The 19,459-nt window shown below is 39.6% G+C and overlaps 1 protein-coding gene across 3 annotated transcripts in view; it reads left to right on the forward strand.

The window, feature by feature from the left end:
* pard6a (par-6 family cell polarity regulator alpha) overlaps positions 1-18,098 on the forward strand; it is a 28,361-nt gene extending 10,263 nt beyond the window's left edge. For 2 of the 3 annotated variants that reach the window (XM_079682876.1, XM_079682877.1), the window contains 5 exons: positions 3,118-3,189; positions 13,849-14,138; positions 14,974-15,099; positions 15,277-15,476; positions 16,241-18,098. In XM_079682876.1, the coding sequence (XP_079539002.1) occupies positions 3,118-3,189; positions 13,849-14,138; positions 14,974-15,099; positions 15,277-15,476; positions 16,241-16,538 (986 nt within the window). In that variant the 3' untranslated portion in view covers positions 16,539-18,098. The remainder of the gene's footprint in view (positions 1-3,117; positions 3,190-13,848; positions 14,139-14,973; positions 15,100-15,276; positions 15,477-16,240) is intronic. The other variant, XM_079682878.1, reaches the window with a different exon arrangement.
* Positions 18,099-19,459: the final 1,361 nt, after the last annotated feature.

The raw sequence follows: 19,459 nt of genomic DNA on the forward strand, positions 1-19,459 counted from the left end.
CTAAATAATATATCAATAAATTAAATCACTATAAATCATATGTTCAACTATAACTTAAAGTATATATTTTAGATCAAAATAATACATGGTGCTAAAAGTCACTATTGCACTGAATTATGTCGGGTTGTGAGTGTGTGTTTATGTACGTCCTCACAACATGCTGTGGGACCACGGTCCTCACAATTACAGAAAAGTGTGTACAGTATGTGTGTGTGCGCTAGTGTATGTGTGTGTTTGTTTAAGTGAGAGTCGAAGAAGCCCATATGCCATAAGCCATTATCCGCTGAGTGGGATCATATTACTTTAAAAGACTTCATCAATCATATCAGCTCCACACACTGACACCACTGTGTGTGGGTGTGTATTTGTATGTGTGTTTTATGAGTTCTGAAAGCATTACATAGAGGAGGTTGATGATCTGATACAGTAAATTAATTACGCCTTTCTGCATCAGTAATGCAGCGACAGCCCAGGGAACAGTCTCATCCTGTGTGAATGAAAGAGGTAACCATGGTAACTGTTTGAAGTAATACAATGGTGATGGTTTTTCACGTATTGTAGTACTGTAGTACTGTTACCATGGCTAACACTATAGAAGTACTACATTGTAAGCTGTGGTAACGATGGTGTGTTATCATTACAGCTGTAGCCATAGTAACATTCCAACAAGAGTAGTACAGTGGTAGTTTTGCACAAAATATCCATAGCCACAGATATACATAAAAGAGACCCTATTATGCTCTTTGGGTTTCTATTGGCTAGCGCTCCAACAAATGGTACATGATAGGCTAAGTGGTTGACCAATCACAACAGAGCCGGCCAGCTAACCAATCAGAGCAGACTGGGCTCTGGTTTCAGACAGAGGATGAAAAGAGGTGCTGCATCACATAAATAAAGAGCTTTTTGAACATTAGAGAATGGAGACGTGTCACAGTAGAGACACCACATACTGATATACACCTGAAAAGTAGCTCTTTAAAAAAATGTTGTACATTAGGTGCAACTTTCCTAATAACTGCCTTAGAGCAAAAAATATGACATCACTTAAAATGTATAAAATGATTAGGGCTGTGGCAGTGAACATGGAAATATTTCAAGTGAAACGATTGTCCTGGATATCTCCTTATAGTCTATTTGTAATGTTAGGGACTAAAGAGGGATCTGCATTTCCATAACTGTTGCGGTAATGTTTAATGAAATAATCCATGATATGCCGTGGCTGGTAGAGTATTATTAGTGGGCAGCCTACAGTTCCCAGCATGTGGAGGGTGTGGAAATGAGCAGGTGGAGGGAGGGAAGGGAAAACGAAGGGATGAAAGCAAATTGGGGCCTTATCTTCTCCCTGCCAGAGGCTGCCACAGAAATGACTTTCCAGAAATAAACACACACAATACTGCCACAGTTGCAGACAGGTTTGCTTCTATAGAATGTTCTCGCTGTGAGTGGCAAAGCTCCTCCAGTCCTGTGAAATCTCAGAGCTGCAGATGGAGCTGGCTTTAGACGTCTGAAGATATCTGTGTATAACATGATGAGAGGAGGAGGGAATGAAATATTAATGCATAGGCAGCGAGATGCAGGGATGTAGAGAAGGCGAGAGAGTGTGAATCAGAGAGCTGCAGAAGAAGAGGCTTCCTGTCAGCCTTCTGTCCTGATACCCCCCCACCCCCGTCACAATCTCTATCGAAATGAGTCATTTGGAATGAATTTATCCTGTAGGACTTGTAACATAAGGAAGACAGTCAATGTTGTTGGTGGGGCTCTGCCACTGCTGGCACAACAATTGCACACTGCTCACTGGAAAAAGAGAGGAAGTAGAGGATCTGATGCTAAGAAACCTTCATATTTTACTCCAATTAAGGCAAATTGTATACAAAGTGCAAATGTGTTGGTACAATACAACTACAATCCATCCATAATCAAACTATCGTGTTCTGAAAACTCAACAAGTAACACTTTATTTGTGACATCAATGCTAATTAATAAGGGGACTAAATTATTAATAATGCATTTAAAGATAGGAACAATACCTGATAGGGCTGCAGGAACAATTATTTTCTTGATTAGTAGATTAATTGTTTAGGCTTTAAGCAGGATTGTGCTGTCCATCGGCTACCATTAGCTAATAGCTAAAAGCTAAGGCTAAACATCTCTTCTCGAGCCAATTTCAACACAAATGTGATGATCATATTGTAGCATTATTAATGATTCACTCAAACAGAGGTTGCTGTAAAAATCTAATGGTCAGGAATGAAAGATTTGAACAGTTTGATTTGAACTAGCAATGTTGTGGTATGGAGAGGACAGGATGTTTTGATTTTGTCTGTGCCATATGACCTTTGCAAAACAATAATTGCATGTTTAACTAAACCTGTAAAATTGGTTTAGTATATTCTAATTTAGTGGGCTCCAGTCCAACTTGGCATCTTGTCAGTGCGTTGGGAGAAAAACAATGTGTGTGCAAATGATTAAATGAGATATATCCTTTACTCTCAATCAAATGACACTTTTTGATCTTCATTTACTGTATGTATTACCTGCTTCACTATAAAAAAATCAAAATGGGCCGCCAGATAGCTCACCTGGTAGAGCTGGATGCCTATGTACTAGGGAAGTGGTTTTCGACCCTTTTTGAGCCATGGAACATTTTGTACATTAAGAATCCCAAACAGTTGTAGCCTATAGTTCAGCGGCTAAGGAACTAGCTTTGAGAGCTCTCTCACTGGTGTGCCACGACACAGTGGCTGGAAATCACTGCACAAGGGTTCAGTTCCCACTGATTAAATTCCAACTTGGGGGCCAGGTACGCCCGTTATCTCCCCTTCAAATCTGCTTTTATAATAAAGGCATTGTGGGTCCAGAACAAATCTTTAAAAGATTGTACTGTAGCACAATGAACCAGGCTGATGGGGCTTTATAAAATGATGTCAACCGGCAGGAACAAAAATACAATATGATATATTAAAGACAAGTGTGGAATTGTATTTCCCAGTTGTTGTTTTTTGTTGTTGTTGTTTTTGTTGGTGACTAGATGTTAAGGATTAATAGCTCAAAGCCTCACAGCATGATGTGTGCACTTTGGGTCATGTCGTGCCCTGTCTGTGTCTCTCTGTTTTACAGAAGCCTATTGTAGACCCTCAGAGTATTCAGCCATATGGCAGCCTACTGGCTCCAGATGGTGGGCACTACAGGGTGAGGCTACTGTTACACACACACACACACACACACACACACACACACACACACACACACACACACACACACACACACACACACACACACACACACACACACACACACACACACACACACACCCACACACACACACACACACACACACACACACACACACACACACACACACACACACACACACACACACACACACTCGTGCAGTATGACAGCTGCAGATCACAGACATATGATACATTTGGGACTGACATACATGATCCAATTAATATTTTATGAATGATTATCTATTAGTCTGCACCCATTGTTACAGTCAGTCACTAAATCACTCTCTAAGCTGCAGGAGCCTGCCTAACTACCTTCATTCTCACTTTTATACAGATCAGCTGGCCACTATAAAGCTTAAGTTTAATTTAAGTTATTCCCATACCCTGTTCTTTAATAAATTGCAGTGTAATTTATTGTCACAACGTACAATCCAGTAAGACTGAGCACAGTCACAGCGTGTGTCAGATATAGGTCAGACCGTCTGTCAGTGTATAATCCAGGCAGGCAGTAGTTATTATTGTTAGTATTTATTTATTGTTCTCAGTGTCTGCCAGGGAAGAATGGCCTTCATACCAATAAACCAAGCTCCAACAGTTATAACATAGAAACATCTCATTATGTTTTCTTTAATATCCTTTGACGCTGGGGCTTTAGGCTTTTTTAACAAAGAGCTTATTTATATTTTTAATATATATTATTATTTTTGCTGTCCACAGTGCGTCAATATACTACTGAATGTGTATTCACACATGCATAAACACATGTTCTAATGTGTGTTACCTTATTTTGGTTGTACATTGTTAGCATTCATTAGCTAATCTAACCACCAACTACAAGTTCATGAATTTTTGTCTTACTATAACATTTGAATAACATGTAGGTTTAAAATGAACACCAGCACAATCTTTTCTCTTCAAACTCAGGTTAAACATCATTGATTCACTTAGAGATGGAACAACACACACATCAAATCTATAAACATACAATATCAAGTTTCCCCTAAGCCCACATGGAGCGTCTTGTGCTGGCAGACTGCGTTCACATGGGAAGACCCTAACCCAACATTTATCTTTTCATAATTCATTTCATAATATTTCTCTATCCATTGGCAAAACCTTATACAGTAGTGCGTTGTGGGATTTTATCCAATAGAGTTGTGCAGTGTTAGTGTATTTCTATTTTTGTGATACATAGAAGCTTCAGATATTCACCAGTGGGATATTACTGATGTTGTATATGACAAAACGTGGTAATCTCTAAAGCTTGTGTTAAACACGGACCATTTCTCAGTCATTTATTCAAAACACATTCAAAAAGAAACTACCTTCACATTATGTCATTTTGTTTCCTTGTTTAAGTTCTCGCCAGAATACATTTGACAAGATTAGAGTTTAACACAGCGTAAAACCATTATAATTGACCTTCACCCCGGATCGATTTTCTCTCAATAGAGCTTTAATACATCATAAGATAACATAGAACCTAATTTTGGCTCGGTTGACTGTGCTGTCAACAGCCCCATGGGCTGCTAACAGCTAATAGCTAACGGCTAAGCCTAAACATCATTGTAGGCTGAACCCAAAAGTTAGAATCGCAAGGGCTTCCTTCGATTTTTGACCAATGTGATTTTTCCATTGGAATTTTGGAATATTGCAAAACACGTATTCATCATTTTTAGGAGTCATATTTTTAGTCATGTTTTTATGACACATAGAGCTTTATACATTCACCAGTGGGGTATTTACTGATGCATTTTATGTTGTTAAATAAAATGTGAAAATCACTTCAGCTTGTGTTAACCACAGATCTTATGTCATGTATCTCACCAAGAACATTGACTTAAGGGGATGGAACAGGAAGTGCTTAAATGCTGACTTATTTCTGGGTTTTACAATTCCTCCTCCACTCTATTTGGCACGAGTTGGGTTTATAATGGAAGTTGCTAGTCAATCATCAGGCGGACACAAAGAAGCAAACAAGCATCCATCCTTTTTTTGTGTGTGTGTGTGTTTGTGTGTGAGAGACGGGGCTTAGCAGTGTCTGTGCCTTCAGGCTTCAGTCTGGCTCTTTCTACCTAGGATTTGTCTGTCAGGAAACACACACACACAAACATACACACTCTCTAAATGGAGACAGTGTATATCAGAGATGTGTGTGCATTGCTCTTACACTGCTATCCGTTGGTCGATACTACTTCTGTGAGAGTGACCTAATGAACACACACACCCACACACCCACACACAGGCAGTGAGAGAAACAGTGTGTGTGACAGAAAGAAAGAATGCTGTATGAGGAATGCAGAAGGTAAGGTATTTGTCTCCAGCAGAGAGGCTGTCTTCACTTTGTTCCTGTGTGTGTGTGTGTGTGACGTGCTTTTTCTTGCCCGTTGATTGTAAAGAGCAGTTTCATTATTGTACATGTACTTTGAGCAAGCCATGCTGCCTCTGAGTGAGTGAAGAGTAATTATAGCAGGTGTGTTTACCACAACCACTAACACACTTAACGGCTTTCTTATGCTTAAAGGTAATCCAGCTGTGATTGCAACCCTTTTAGCACTCTGTTTATATGAAAAGACCGATGCAAACAGACTACTTTACTCCGATGTATAGCCTATTAGTGCACAGCCTAATGTCCGCTCCCTTTGTTAGCCATACATGAATTTAGTTTTGTTTTTTTGCCCATAGTTAACAAAAATAAATAGAAGTATTGCTCCTTGATCCCGAACTACCCCTGTTCTAACACCGCTATGTGTGACTGGGCTTCGCTAATGCTAATTTGTTGTGTCTGTAGCTCGTTGCTGTTCTGTGAGCTTATGGTATATTCTCTTTGTCAGAGATAGCTGATTTTCTCCTTCATATCGCTCTTCAGTTCGTCTTTAAATGTGGATACCTGGTATCATAGCTTATTGCTAAAGGTGGCTAGCCCGACACGTAGCGTTTCTGCGTTATCCTGTTGCTCAAGTTTAGCCGTTAGCTCTTTCTAGTGTTTGCTAGCATCGGAGAGTTCTTCTATTTCAGGCTATTCTCCCGCGTCTTGCTTCTTCTTTCAAATGCTTCCCCCTCTCATATCTTGCTTTCTTTGTTGAGTAGTTGAATTGTGTGGGTTTATTTGAACTCGCCATCATACCTGAAGTCTTCCCCTATAGTTCAAAGAAAATTAAAACAATGCATCATGCACCTGTAAACTATTTATGGCAGTGATATGTTTGGTATAAATGTCCTCTGTAATGAAAAAGGACATTGACATAAGAAGCTTAGCAAACAAGAGCCGCTGAAATATTAATAATATCCTTTTATTAGCATAGTCGTGGCAATCTAGCCAGGAAAACATGATCATTAGTAGGTCCGTGACGGAATGACAGGAAGTTGGGAGGCATGTCATTATATAGAATGTGGTCGTAGGTGCTGCTGAAGGAATGTGGTTTAGTTTTGGTGACGTACTATAGTTAGGTGTCATTATAGATGTAAAACACACTACACACACTCTTCAAAGTATAGGTTTTCTCATTGAACACTTTAACTGTTGGTGGTGATTACAGAGAAATGTTTTGATTGTTGACATAAAGCCTCCTCCAATGCCTGGGTAGCAGAAGCCCGGATATACGCCGTGTTTTAAACTGATGTCGAGTCGATCCTGGATGTTCCCTGTCTCACAGCGGTCTGCTTCCATTCAATGAACACTGACTCACTAACAGCTCCATCAGTGCTCTTCATGAGCAGAAACTCAGCACCCTGCACTTTTGGTCACTCCCCAATCAATGACATCACAGCAGGTCCTCTCCCTCCGCCGGCACAGGCAGATTTTATTCAAATAGTTTGCAAAGGCTGGTATGCAGGCTAATAAATTACAGGATGGTTTGTTTGCCTCTGGATTCATAGCAACACCACAACACACAGTTGCCTGTCTGCATGCCTAGTTAGACTTTGCATTTCCTATATTGATCTTGCAATGCCACAACAATTACGATGTGTCAGACTGTGTGGATTTCAAATAGTTCATAAGTACAGTGATAGAAACATATAATTACCAGTTGCGACACTGCTTCTGTTTTTTCAGCTTGTGAGTCTGTGTGTGTCATCATGACTACATGTGCTCTTGGAGACACCTTCTGTAGAGTTGGTTTCAGTACTTTGACAGGTGCTTTTTACCCCCGTAGATCTTGCATGAAGATGGGCTTTGGTTGATCGGATTGCAATGGAATAGGGCTTCCGTCATGAAAGAACAGGTATTGATGACGGATTTTAAACAAAATCCAGAGTTGATCAGGGACACATTGTGAAAACATTGAACATGTATAACAAGTGTTAATGCAAATGCATGTTCAACCCTGGATTCCTTTTGTTTTGAGCTTTGGTAGCATCAGAAAATAATCAGCAAGACCAAGAGCAAGAGCATGGACAACCCTGCGCTCTACATCCCTCTTTGTGTGTCAGACTGCGAGTAAAGAAACATTTATGATCCCTCTACCCCAAACGATTACCCCTCTTTGTTGGTGATGCAGCTTCCAATCAGCTCTTTTGGATAGAGTAGACAAATCAGATATCATTTCAATCTCAATGTGAAAACTGGAGACACATATTAGCACCAGGAATATGTAATCAGGTTGAATAATATCGAAATAGAAAAGAGATTCATTTTAATCCGACTGTATATTAATTCCCAGTCTGTCTTTCTGTGGATACATTTTGTCACCAAGTTAGCTTCACAACCAGGCGAGCTACAGTCACAGAACGTAATAGGTGTGGAGTTGAAATTGAAGTTAAGGCAAAGTTTGACTATGGGTGTAAACCTGAGCAAGGACTCTGGAAGTAGAAATGGAGGAAGTGGGGGAGGGGGAATAGGCCTACTCCTGGATCTTTCTTGATTGATTTAGGATCATTTGGGGGTTGTGATCGGGCCAGCACTGCCATTAGAGAAAGATTAGAGGGATTGACATGTGCAGAAAGCATTTACAAAGCATTATGCAGAGATTAGTTTCCACAACAGCAACATGTAACTAACATTTGTTCCACCACAAGTATCAGTTACTATTAGTGTCAGCTCTCTGCCAGAGAGCTTCAGCAAGCGTTTAGGAGTATAATTAAAAACCTGTCACTCTGTCAAGTGATGGGGATGGATCATTGTCTTCGGAAAAAGGGAACATTTGTGATTCGTATCCTGCCTCCTCATAAAAATCTGATTTTAAACCCCATGTTTAAACCTTATACATGTACAGCAACATATCACGAGATGATAGGATCACATCTGATACCCAGTAACCCCTAACCCTTTAAATCCGACCCCCTATCATCCCTGTCAGTTCAGCACAGAGATGCTTCATGGTGCTCAGATTACAATTAAGGCTGCCATTCATAGGGTCCCCACTAGGGCTGTTTTTGTCCCGAAAAATGAATATCCGAATAACGAAATTTAAACCTGAATAGTACTGGAACGAACTAATATTCGGATATTCGGGTACAGCCTTATTCCCCACTGGTAATAATCCAGATTGTGTATGCATGCACACACTCCGATAAGCAGCTGATACCTCAGATTTGGAGGCCAAAAAGAAATCATCAACTGCTGAACAGCGATGGGATTATAGACGAGATTAAACGTTTAATCTGAGTCTGAACCCTCCACAGCTTGCTCAGACACAAATATTTCTAGAAATCTTCTACAATCCTTTGCTATTAATCTTTAATCAATTTGGCGAGTTAGTACGACTAAAGTAAAACCTCAGCATGAGGAGGGGACAGTAGTTTCATAGAACAATACACAAATGATATTATAATATTGTTGTGGAATTGTACAAAATATTAGCATCAATTACTTAGGTAGAAGAGTTTAATTTTGCCCCCCCCCGTGATATACATTGCATAGTTTTCTGGCACTAAGTCAGCCAAACTCTTTCTTACTTCAACTACAGCCCCCTTTATCAATAACCCCCCTGTTTCATAAGGTGTTATACCCAGTGCTTGAATTGGGCCGGTACTCACCGGTACGCAGTACCGGCAGTTCTGATTTTTACCCATGTGGTACCGGCACTTCTTACTGAGTACCGGCAAGGTGCCGGTAATCAGTAAAATGCCGGTACTCAGCCGCCGGCAATATATATTGTAAACGCAACGCAGCGCAAATGTGGGTCTGACTCTGCCTCACAGAGGGTGACTGGCTGTCTACATGACGTGGCCTGCCGACATTGCCACTTTCATACAGATCATACTAATGCCCTCGATTGGTCTCTGTGTGTCATTCAAGCTCGGGAGGGTGTGTGTTGGTGTATGTGTGGCGCGAGCGAGCGAGAAAGCGCGCACACCGGTTACGTGTATTGTTGTTAGCATCTGGTGCTAGCTAGCTGCGCTAACGGATATAAGGAGCTTTTTCAACAACAAGGTGGAGGGAGAGTCCTTTGCTGTCAGACTGAGAGGCTGAAACTACAGCTCTGGTGAGGTAAATTACTCTGAGTGTTTAGATAGTTAACTTAGTTTAAGTTATCTCAGTGGGTCTCAAACGGTTCGGTCACCATTTATGTAAACATATATTTCCATTTGAGGGGGTAGTGATAAATAAAAATATGCATGAATAATACAAACAAAATGTTAACTAGGTGAAAAAAGGTAAGATAAAGTTGTTGAGAGCTAAAACTAGTCTTTGCTGTTGCCTCAAAGAGGAGCAGGGGGAGAGGAGGGAGACAGGAGAGGCCGATTCAGGAGCCCAGACACACTCACAACTATAAATGAACCAAAAACAAATAAATAAACAAGTTTCAATGTTTTTTCATATTGGATATTGTATGTTATTGGTTATGGCCATGTACTTATGATTTTATGATTATTTAAATGTATACATTTTTGTTTCATATGGGTGTAGTCTCTTTATTTCCCCCTCAAAATGCACCAGATTGATGCATTTAAGTCCAACATTTAAAAAAAAATCTTACCGGGGGAGCATGCCCCCGGACCCTCCTATAGGATTTGAGGCCCGGCCCCACTGTTCCCAAATAGATTTGCATTTTTTTTTAAATAGTAACCCATCTCCATATGTTTCTTTTTGGGTAGTAGATTTAAACTAGAGGGCTATCACTTTGTGCAGCAACGCTATTGACAAATAAATCCAGCAAAACGGCACAAAAAACTGGTAGTGGCCTCAGGGACGAGGAGTCATTTAACCAGCCAGTAGGAGTCAAGCTTTACTTTCTTTTATATCCATAAAGAAAAAGTAAATCTGTTTACAGTGGTTTCATTATGGATGTTGAGAGGTATCCATATATCTCTTCATGTTGCTCTCAAATTGCACCAGATTGATGCATCTAACTTCAATATTTTAAAAAAAATGTTCCCGGGGGAGCATGCCCCCGGACCACCCTAGACTACAGGGTGTCAGGTCCACTCCCCACTTATAAAAATAGCACTTTACCACTGCACCCCCTCTAATCTCAGATGCACCCTGAGTCATTTTGTTTAAGTACAGTGAGCCTTTCTGAAATATACAGTAAAGAGACAAACCCACCAGCATTATAGGATATACTATGACTTTGTGCGAAATACTTGTTGCTGATTTAGAGTCCTGGCACCTTTTTTATTCCAATTCAAGCACTGGTTATACCCCACCATTAGGCGGCTCTATGAGGCTAACAAAGTTCCACCAGAAACGCATATATACTGTATATAGGGCTGTCAAACGACTTAAAATTTGTAATCAGATTAATCACAGTTTAAAAATTAATAAATCATGATTAATCACCATTCGAACTATGTCCAAGGCCTACAGTATGTATGTATGTTTATTATAACATTGTTCTGTGTGTCAAAATGAAAGACAGCCCACACACCTATCAATCATCAAACCGTGGGGTCTTATTTCATTACGTGTTGATTTCTATCAAGCGCAAATGCGCTTTGTGACACAAGTGACGGTACGCATTTCAGATTGTTGCCGCGCATACGTACCAGTTATGTTCACCCCTGTACTACAGCAAAAGTATTCTCCGTCGGGACTTCCTCCAACAACACCACGCCGTTATCTTGATTCTGATTGGCAAGAAGACATTATCAAAGATGTTCTATTGAGAAGACGATCACTACGTGACAAAAGTTTTCAAACCCGTTTCTGGTCTTTGGTATTTCCAGACAAGTGGCTACTGAAATCAATCTTACTAACTGCTGTCTGTGCAATTCTCGACGCGAGCCGGCGGACTTTATTTTGCTTACTTTAACATCATTTTTCATGGTGGGGCTAAGCCATTTCTTGGTATGGGTGTAGCCTACCCCAGCCATACCCTGGCGCTGCCACTGGTGGGATGTATGGGGCGGGCCATTCTGCACATGCGTTAAATGCGTTAAATATTTTAACGCAATTAATTCAAAAAAATAATTACCGCCGTTAACGCGATAATTTTGACAGCATTAGTATATACGCTTCGCGTCGGGCCGAACCACGCCCCTTAGCTGTGATATAGTGAGCATATACCACGGCCTGTCGTGAGCTATTGCTTGAATATATATATATATATATATATATATACGTATATCAAATATACTATGATAAAGAAAACCCATACAGCCGTGACAAAGGATAAACTCATGTTTTAGTAGGACCTGTTTTCTGATCTGCTCATGTTTTAATTTGCTGTTAATGCAAGATCAATACTCCTACAGTGTTATTATCTGTCTTGATAAATACAATTCTGCAAAAGAAGATCAAATTAGGGTGTATTGCAAAGTAGCTTTAAACATACGAGGAGTTTGCCTGGGTTAAAGTGCATACATAAACACAGCAACAAGAACTAGAAAGAAAAAAAAGAACAATTATAAAAACTATAATACTAAAAAATAAATTTTACGAAAAAAATTGGAAGAAATATAGAGACACTAAATATATACAAATATATAAAATATATGCGAATAGGACAGATGACTAAGAAAAGTACAATGTGCAGTGCAACATAATTTAAAGTGGAAAAGTCACTTACTCTATCAATTCAGCTCTAATTTTATGTTTTTACAGAAATACTTTTCTCTTAACAAATGATGTAAAATAGTTTTCAGTGTGGCTTTTATTTCTTCTACTTAAATACTATCAATCAGTCTCAACACGTCACATTAAAAACCTCAGTGGCTTTTAATCTGAACCAGAAAGGAAAGGATTACTCTGCTGAAGGAAGTATAAGCGTTACTGACGGAGAGAAACAGAGCAGTAAAAAAGCTGGAGGAAATTAGAGAATAGAAACTGGATCTAAGCTAAAAAGAGAAAGTGCTGTGGAAGTGTTCATCGTGCAAAATGTAGTTTTCCTCCAAAAAAATAAAACATGTTAACCTTATCAGCCATTATATAAATACAATCTTATATTTAAGAATATATGGTATATCACCATAGGTTATTGGGATTTTACCTGGAATATGGCTATTAATAGACAAAATTAGTCCTCAATTTATTAAACTTAATCAACAAATGATTCTTGAAACAATCAGAGCAATGCTGCTTATAATAATAGCAGTTTTTGAATTACTAGTTGTTCCTCGTGTAGTTTTATTGTAGTTATTAGTGTAGTTCAAGTGTTAGAAGTAACACTTTTTACTTCTTAAAGTTAATTTTTTTCTTGTAACTTCTGTAGTGTACGCCTCCATTGGACTCCTTTGTTTACTTCAGTAACATAGTGACATCACTATGTAACACTTACGCTTCTATTTGCAAGCGCTCCAACACATTGTACGGGGGCGGGACATCTCTAGCGGTTGACCAATCACAACAGAGCCGGACAGCTAACCTATCAGAGCAGACTGGGCTCTGGTTTCAGACAGAGGGTGAAAAGAGGTGCTGCAGCACAGGCAGGATGAGATAAATAAAGAGCTTTTTGAACATTAAAGCATGGAGACATGTCACAACAGAGACACTACATACAAATATGAACCTGAAAATGAGCAGAATAGGGCCTACTTCAACTTTAAGGAGTTGGGGTAGTGAAATTGGTTGTAAAAAAAATAAGTCAGGGATATTCATTTATTATTCCATCTTTCTTGTAATCTAATATGTTTCTAGTGCTCTTGCGAAGTGCGAGACATGTCAAAATAAACAAAAGAATGGAAGAGGAAATAGATATGTGCACATGGTGAGATAAGGACATTATGTGAACATATAAATATCCCCTTGCACGTACGGTCCAGATATGAAATTTGACCCAAAATAATAATTGTGTTAATCTCCCTCCACATAAAAATTGAAGGAAAAATATTGAAAAGTACTGCTCTACTTCATTAGATTATGAAGATAAACCTGCTCTGATGTGTGTGAATAACTTTCAGCATTCTTTCTCTACTCCTCATCTACACACACCTCTATATTCCACACAACACAGACTCTGATCACTTATGTGACTGAGACTGAGCTTTAGGCTTCAGTTGATAGAAGTTTGTCAGGTTTCATTTCTCAGACAGTATTATATGCTATCCTGGATCCAAAAAGGTGGTCTACACATCTTCTGTCACAGCCTGAAAACCCACCTGTTACCACTGCACCTGGGCTAAAAACGAAAAAGTTTGGCTTATTGAAAGCTATGTACTTGCAGGATTCTTGCTTAAACCTAAAATATAAATAATCATGTGTTCCTTCCCTCTCTTTGTTTGTCCCTTGCAGAGGATGAACCCATAGTTTTTGCCACCAACTCCCTCCAGAGGCGTAAAAAGGGACTGGGCCTAACCGGCCTGCGCTCCAGCGGCTTCGACTCTACGCGCTCCAAGAACAAACCGGGCCTGATGATCGGCCTGCCTCAGAACTTCAGACAGATCTCGTCCATCATCGATGTAGACATCTTACCTGAGACACACCGGCGCGTACGACTCCACAAGCACGGCACCCACAAACCCCTGGGCTTCTACATCCGGGACGGAGTGAGCGTGAGGGTGACACAACAGGGCGTAGAGAAGGTGAGAGAAAATGTTCAGGATTAAAGGTCTTTGATTCATATTAGATATAAGATTTTCGTGTTTTCTTCTAAGACATAAAATAATATGAAAAGGTTCAGTGCACTGGTGAACGTGTGAAATGTTGTATGTTTTAATAACAGATGTTGCTAACAAGTGGCTAAATGAGACTATGTGAGTCAGATGATTGTTATGTAGTTTATTTATAGCCTAACATTAGCTGCGTACTTTTGGCAATCCCATTAATGCCTCAACTTTGTAACAGATAAAAAAAAATGTGTTTGCCACAGATCTTATTTTCTACAATATGCCAAAAATCCTAGATATAGAGAGATGGGTACCACTTTACAATAAGACTAGCCTTATAAAGGATTCATAAAGGGTTTATAATTAGGTTATGAATTAGGTTGTAAACACTTTATTAATCATTAAGAGCCATTTATAAAGCAGTTCTAACGTAGTTTTCATACATCAACACAGGCTCACTATTTGGCAAGATGACTAAGCCTTATATTGGCTACTTTGCGAGAATCAACTCAGTGAACAACAGATACCAAGGATGCTGGCTGATGAAGGAGACGAAGTAAGCTAGGTAGCCAATATAAGGCTTAGCAATAGATAAATGTGAGCTCACTATTTGGCAAGCAACCGGTCACAGTTGCCTTGTTTATCTCATGTCTTGTAAAAGCTTATTAATGATTTGTGAAGTGTTCACAACCTAATTAATAAAGTAATTACAAATTATTCGTAAACCCTTTATAAGGGTGGTCTTATTGTAAAGTGGGACCGAGAGATATATACCTGCAACATTGAAGTTTTTTTCTCCGTCCTCCTGTAGGTCCCAGGGGTGTTCATTTCTCGTCTGGTACGTGGGGGGCTCGCAGAATGCACAGGGCTGCTGGGAGTCAATGACGAGATACTCGAGGTCAACGGCATCGATGTAGCTGGGAAATCTTTAGATCAGGTACATTTAAAATGTGTTGGATTGAAGGTGCAGTTTCTTTGTTACCCTGAAACAGACTGCAAATACCTTTCCTACGGCTATTTGCCTTGGCGCTTTGGAAAGGTGTCTTTGTTTTTAAATTAGTTAGGGTTAGGGGTGGCTGTTACAAGCTAAAAACGAAAAATGCTTTGATTTCAGGTTACAGACATGATGGTGGCCAACAGTCACAACCTCATAGTGACCGTCAAACCGGCCAACCAGAAGAACAACGTGGTGCATCGTGGGAGTAGAACCTCAATGGGCAACTCTGGTTCTGTGGGCTCAGCTGGATCTGCCGGCTCCGCCCTGTCACATGACTCACCAAGCCCCGCCTCCCAGAGCAACCCCATCACAGCGAGGTATGGCATTGAGAGGACCCCTCACTCATATTTCATGTTGAATGTCTGCATTTTGTTCATGATCACTTGACACATTTCACACATTTTTCTGCTTTGATGTCGGCTATGTTCCCATAACTTTAAAAAAACGCATGAACATCTGTTGAGAAGGTAGAACAAAATGTGTTAGCATTAGACCGTACATATTTATAAGTAACTTTTAAAGTGGTTCAACTAAAACAGTTTGGTGTATAACAAACAAACGATATTAATCATGGTTTGGTTTCATTGGCTCAGTCTTCTCCAGTGTAAAGTCAACTTAATGCAACTTTCTTGCCAATTACAACTTTGTAACCTACAATTGAACAACAACTAAACTCATTTTTTACATACAGGCACAAATATATACACTATATAAATAAATATATACATTTGACAGATAAAGAAACATATAGCTCATGAGGTGGTGGAAACCAACAACAGAGCTAATGGAATCGCATTCATCAAGTAAAACAAAAAGAGAATAAATAACTAACTTTAGTGGTTATTTGCCTTCTTGTTTTTTGCAACCTCAGAAACACAACTTAAAAAAGTTGCAACCTAAAAATAAACAACAACCAAACTTATTTAAAGGGACAAATATATATACATTAAGTAGAAAAAGACACAGATATTTCTCTCAGGAGGTGGTGGAGACCTAAAAGACAATATCTGGACTCATAAAAACAAAAGTCTAAAATTAATGTAATCCTTATTTTTTGCCCTCTGGTTTTTTGCAACCACAGCAACAGCATCGCCGAGGGCGACAGTGATGACGACGATGACGAAGGCGACCTCATCCTAGAGAATGACAGCCTGACACTGTACGACTCCAGCCGGGTAACCAACAGCAACAACACTAACCTCAACAGAGACTCACCTAGCAACAGGCCCTTCCCACAGAGCGTCTCATTGCCCAATAGCGTTGGGGCTTCCCTGAGCGACAGCTCCGTCTTGATGTCCAATCACAACGGAAACCCCGCCCACACATCTAGTAGCAGTCAGGAGAGCATGCGAGAGGACGGCAACATAATAACACTGTAACCATGGCAAAACTGAACGCTACATTAACAGTCAGGACTATGAGGGGCTGTAACCATGACAACTACAGATGGCTGTGCTCCAGTCAGACTCAGCAGGACAGACGGCTCTGCCACACGTTGCCGGGGTTACTGTCAGGTTCATCATTTATTGATTAAATGCTAACGTGTATGAACTGATCACTGTAGATTTATAGAGAGCAACTTGATTGAACATTGAAATGCTCCTGTAAAAGCCATAAGTCAGTTTGATGTCTTAAAGAAATCATGTCATATCCAAAATTGCTTGTGAAGTACTCGATCTGAAACATCACCATCACTGCAGGATGTCTGACTCGTTCACCATGAAGAGAACATTATGAAGTTAAACATGAAGGGCTCTTTTTGCTTGTCAGCACAACGACCAGTGCAAGCAGCGCTCGGACAGTTTGTGTTTCCTGTCGGCTGCCAATCTGGGGTGTCATTGACATGAACAAAATACATATTTGCAGCAATTGCACAACAATAATGGAGTTATAATTAAAAAATGTAACAACCACTTGCTTTTTCAACATTGTAAAATGAAAGTTTAATGTGGATAAAGCAGGAGCATTGATCTAGAAATGAAAAAACTGTAAGTCTCTTTCTTCTTCAGTATGTGCTGTTCACAGCTGTTTTATACTGTGTGCAAGGTTTCTTCTTCGGGTCTTTAAATCCCTACAGACACCTGAAGGCAGCACGACTCATGTTGATAGATCTGCAGCCTCTAAAGCTGTTTTGGAGGCAATGATGTGATTGGCTGAGAGCGTATTTATTAAATGCATATTAAGAGAATATCATCCCACCCATACATTTATATTCCACTACAGACTGCGCCTACATGAAGCAGAGGTGGAGACGCCACACACTGACCTGTAGCTCTGCACTGGTTGTTGCAATTGTAATATTAAAATAGCGCCCAAGTTGTATTATAAAACATTAAAACAACAAAATATATTGAAGACAAATTCAATGCGTTGAACGTTTTTAAAAAGGGATTTGATGATATTTGCAATACTTTAAAAATGTAGATTTTGTATAAACTAAATCAGTCCAATCAGTCTCATTGGTTTCAAGGCTTTTTATATACTTTAAAAATAAATGTTTATACAAAAATTAACATAAAACAACATTATTTAATAAGGTTGGTCAGTTCTTCGATATTGTTTGGCTAAGATTTTTCTCTTTGCAAATATGGGAACGCAATCACTGTGAATCACATTTATTATCATTATTCAGATTTACAAATCATCTCGTCAACAGTTGTTCTGATAGGATGTGCATAAGATGGAAAAGATTGTTAAATGGAGGGTGTAGATACACAGTTAATGTTCTTTATGGACACACACACTGTTAACTGTGTGTGTGTGCATGAGGCCTTGTCTTTGTAGCTGGAGCTCTGGGGATATTGCCTTACAGTCAGAAATGTGGGCAAACAGCTCTTTCTGCTTCACATTCTGCCTCCAATGACAGCAACATGTTTTTGTCTGACTGTCAAACTGAGTCATTGTCATGGTTTTGTTTATGAAATAAAATCAGCTATATGATGCAACAGAGGCTCATTCTCTCTGTCAACACGCTACTACTGTTGTATCCTTTAGTAACTAGTTGATCACCCATCAGAATTAGAATCACAATAACCTGGTTGAAACACTATACATAGTGTGCTTGTGTTTAGTGACCTCTGACAGTCGAAATGCTCTTTAACTGACCCCGCTCAGAACAGCCCTGGTGCCCTGGGGGGGCTGCAGGAAACCACGTTTTTTTTCTATCTTGAGCGCAAGTCAAGCAAAACGTTGACATTGAAGCCATTAACAACTATCGAGAGAACTAAGACTTACTTCCAAGCAATCTCTGTTGTTAGTAGTTGTAATTATAATATGACAGGTTGGCTGCCTTCTTCAGTGATGGTTGTTCCCTCTTGTTCCAGAAATAATTGAACAATCAGGGCTTGGTAGGCGGGATCACAAATGTGTACATAATCGTCTACATAGAGCGGTGCACGAATGAGTCTTGAAACCCGGAAATTTGAATTAAAAAGTTAGCATTTTACTGCTTCTGGTTCCCTCATCTCCAAGTCAACCTTTTTTGAACGTGTTTTCAGTTAGATGCCTGAAATAAGATCATTGGTTAACACAAGCTAAATAGATTTTTACGCGTTTTTTCTACGACATAAAATACATCGGGAAACACCCCAACTGTGATGTCCGAAGCTTCTATGAGTCATAAAAACAGCAGTGGCTAACAAGTGACGAATTGAGACTACAAAACGTCATCACGCCAAACATTAGCCACTTTTAGCTTAGCTGTGCTGATGCGCAGCCATGTGACTGTGATGTAGTTTGTTTATAGCCTAATGTTAGCTTTTTAATTCTGGTGATTAAGAGTGAGTATCATAAATGGTATTTGCCACAGAGATTATTTTCTGCAATATTCCAAAATCCAATAGAAAAACCCATTGCTTTTTGACGAAGGAGCCCTTGCGAAGCTAACTGTTGGGCTACGTCATCACTGCAACACTCTATAACTTCGTATGTGAAACAAAGTGAGAGGAAAATGGCAGCAGAAATGGTGACAAGCACTGCAGAGAATGTTATCAACATATTTCTTTAATGACCAGTTAAGGCAGACACATTTCTGACACTGTTATTACAGAAAGGTCATTGAGTTCCTCCTTCAGGAAACAAGAGTTAATTTAAAGACTCACGACATACTCAAAGTATCATGATGCTCAAAGCTCTCCAAGCCCTGAAAATGAAACATGGGAATGTGTGGGTGTGGGGTTAGGGTTTGGTTTAGCCAGTGTTGGACACATTCAGATAAAACAACTGTCATCGTATAAATCTTGCTTGTCACACATTCCCATATTTGTAACACCTAAACCACACATTACATTGATTACCAAAT

The sequence above is a fragment of the Notothenia rossii genome (assembly GCF_949606895.1).
Source record: "Notothenia rossii genome assembly, chromosome: 5".
NCBI lineage: Eukaryota > Metazoa > Chordata > Actinopteri > Perciformes > Nototheniidae > Notothenia > Notothenia rossii.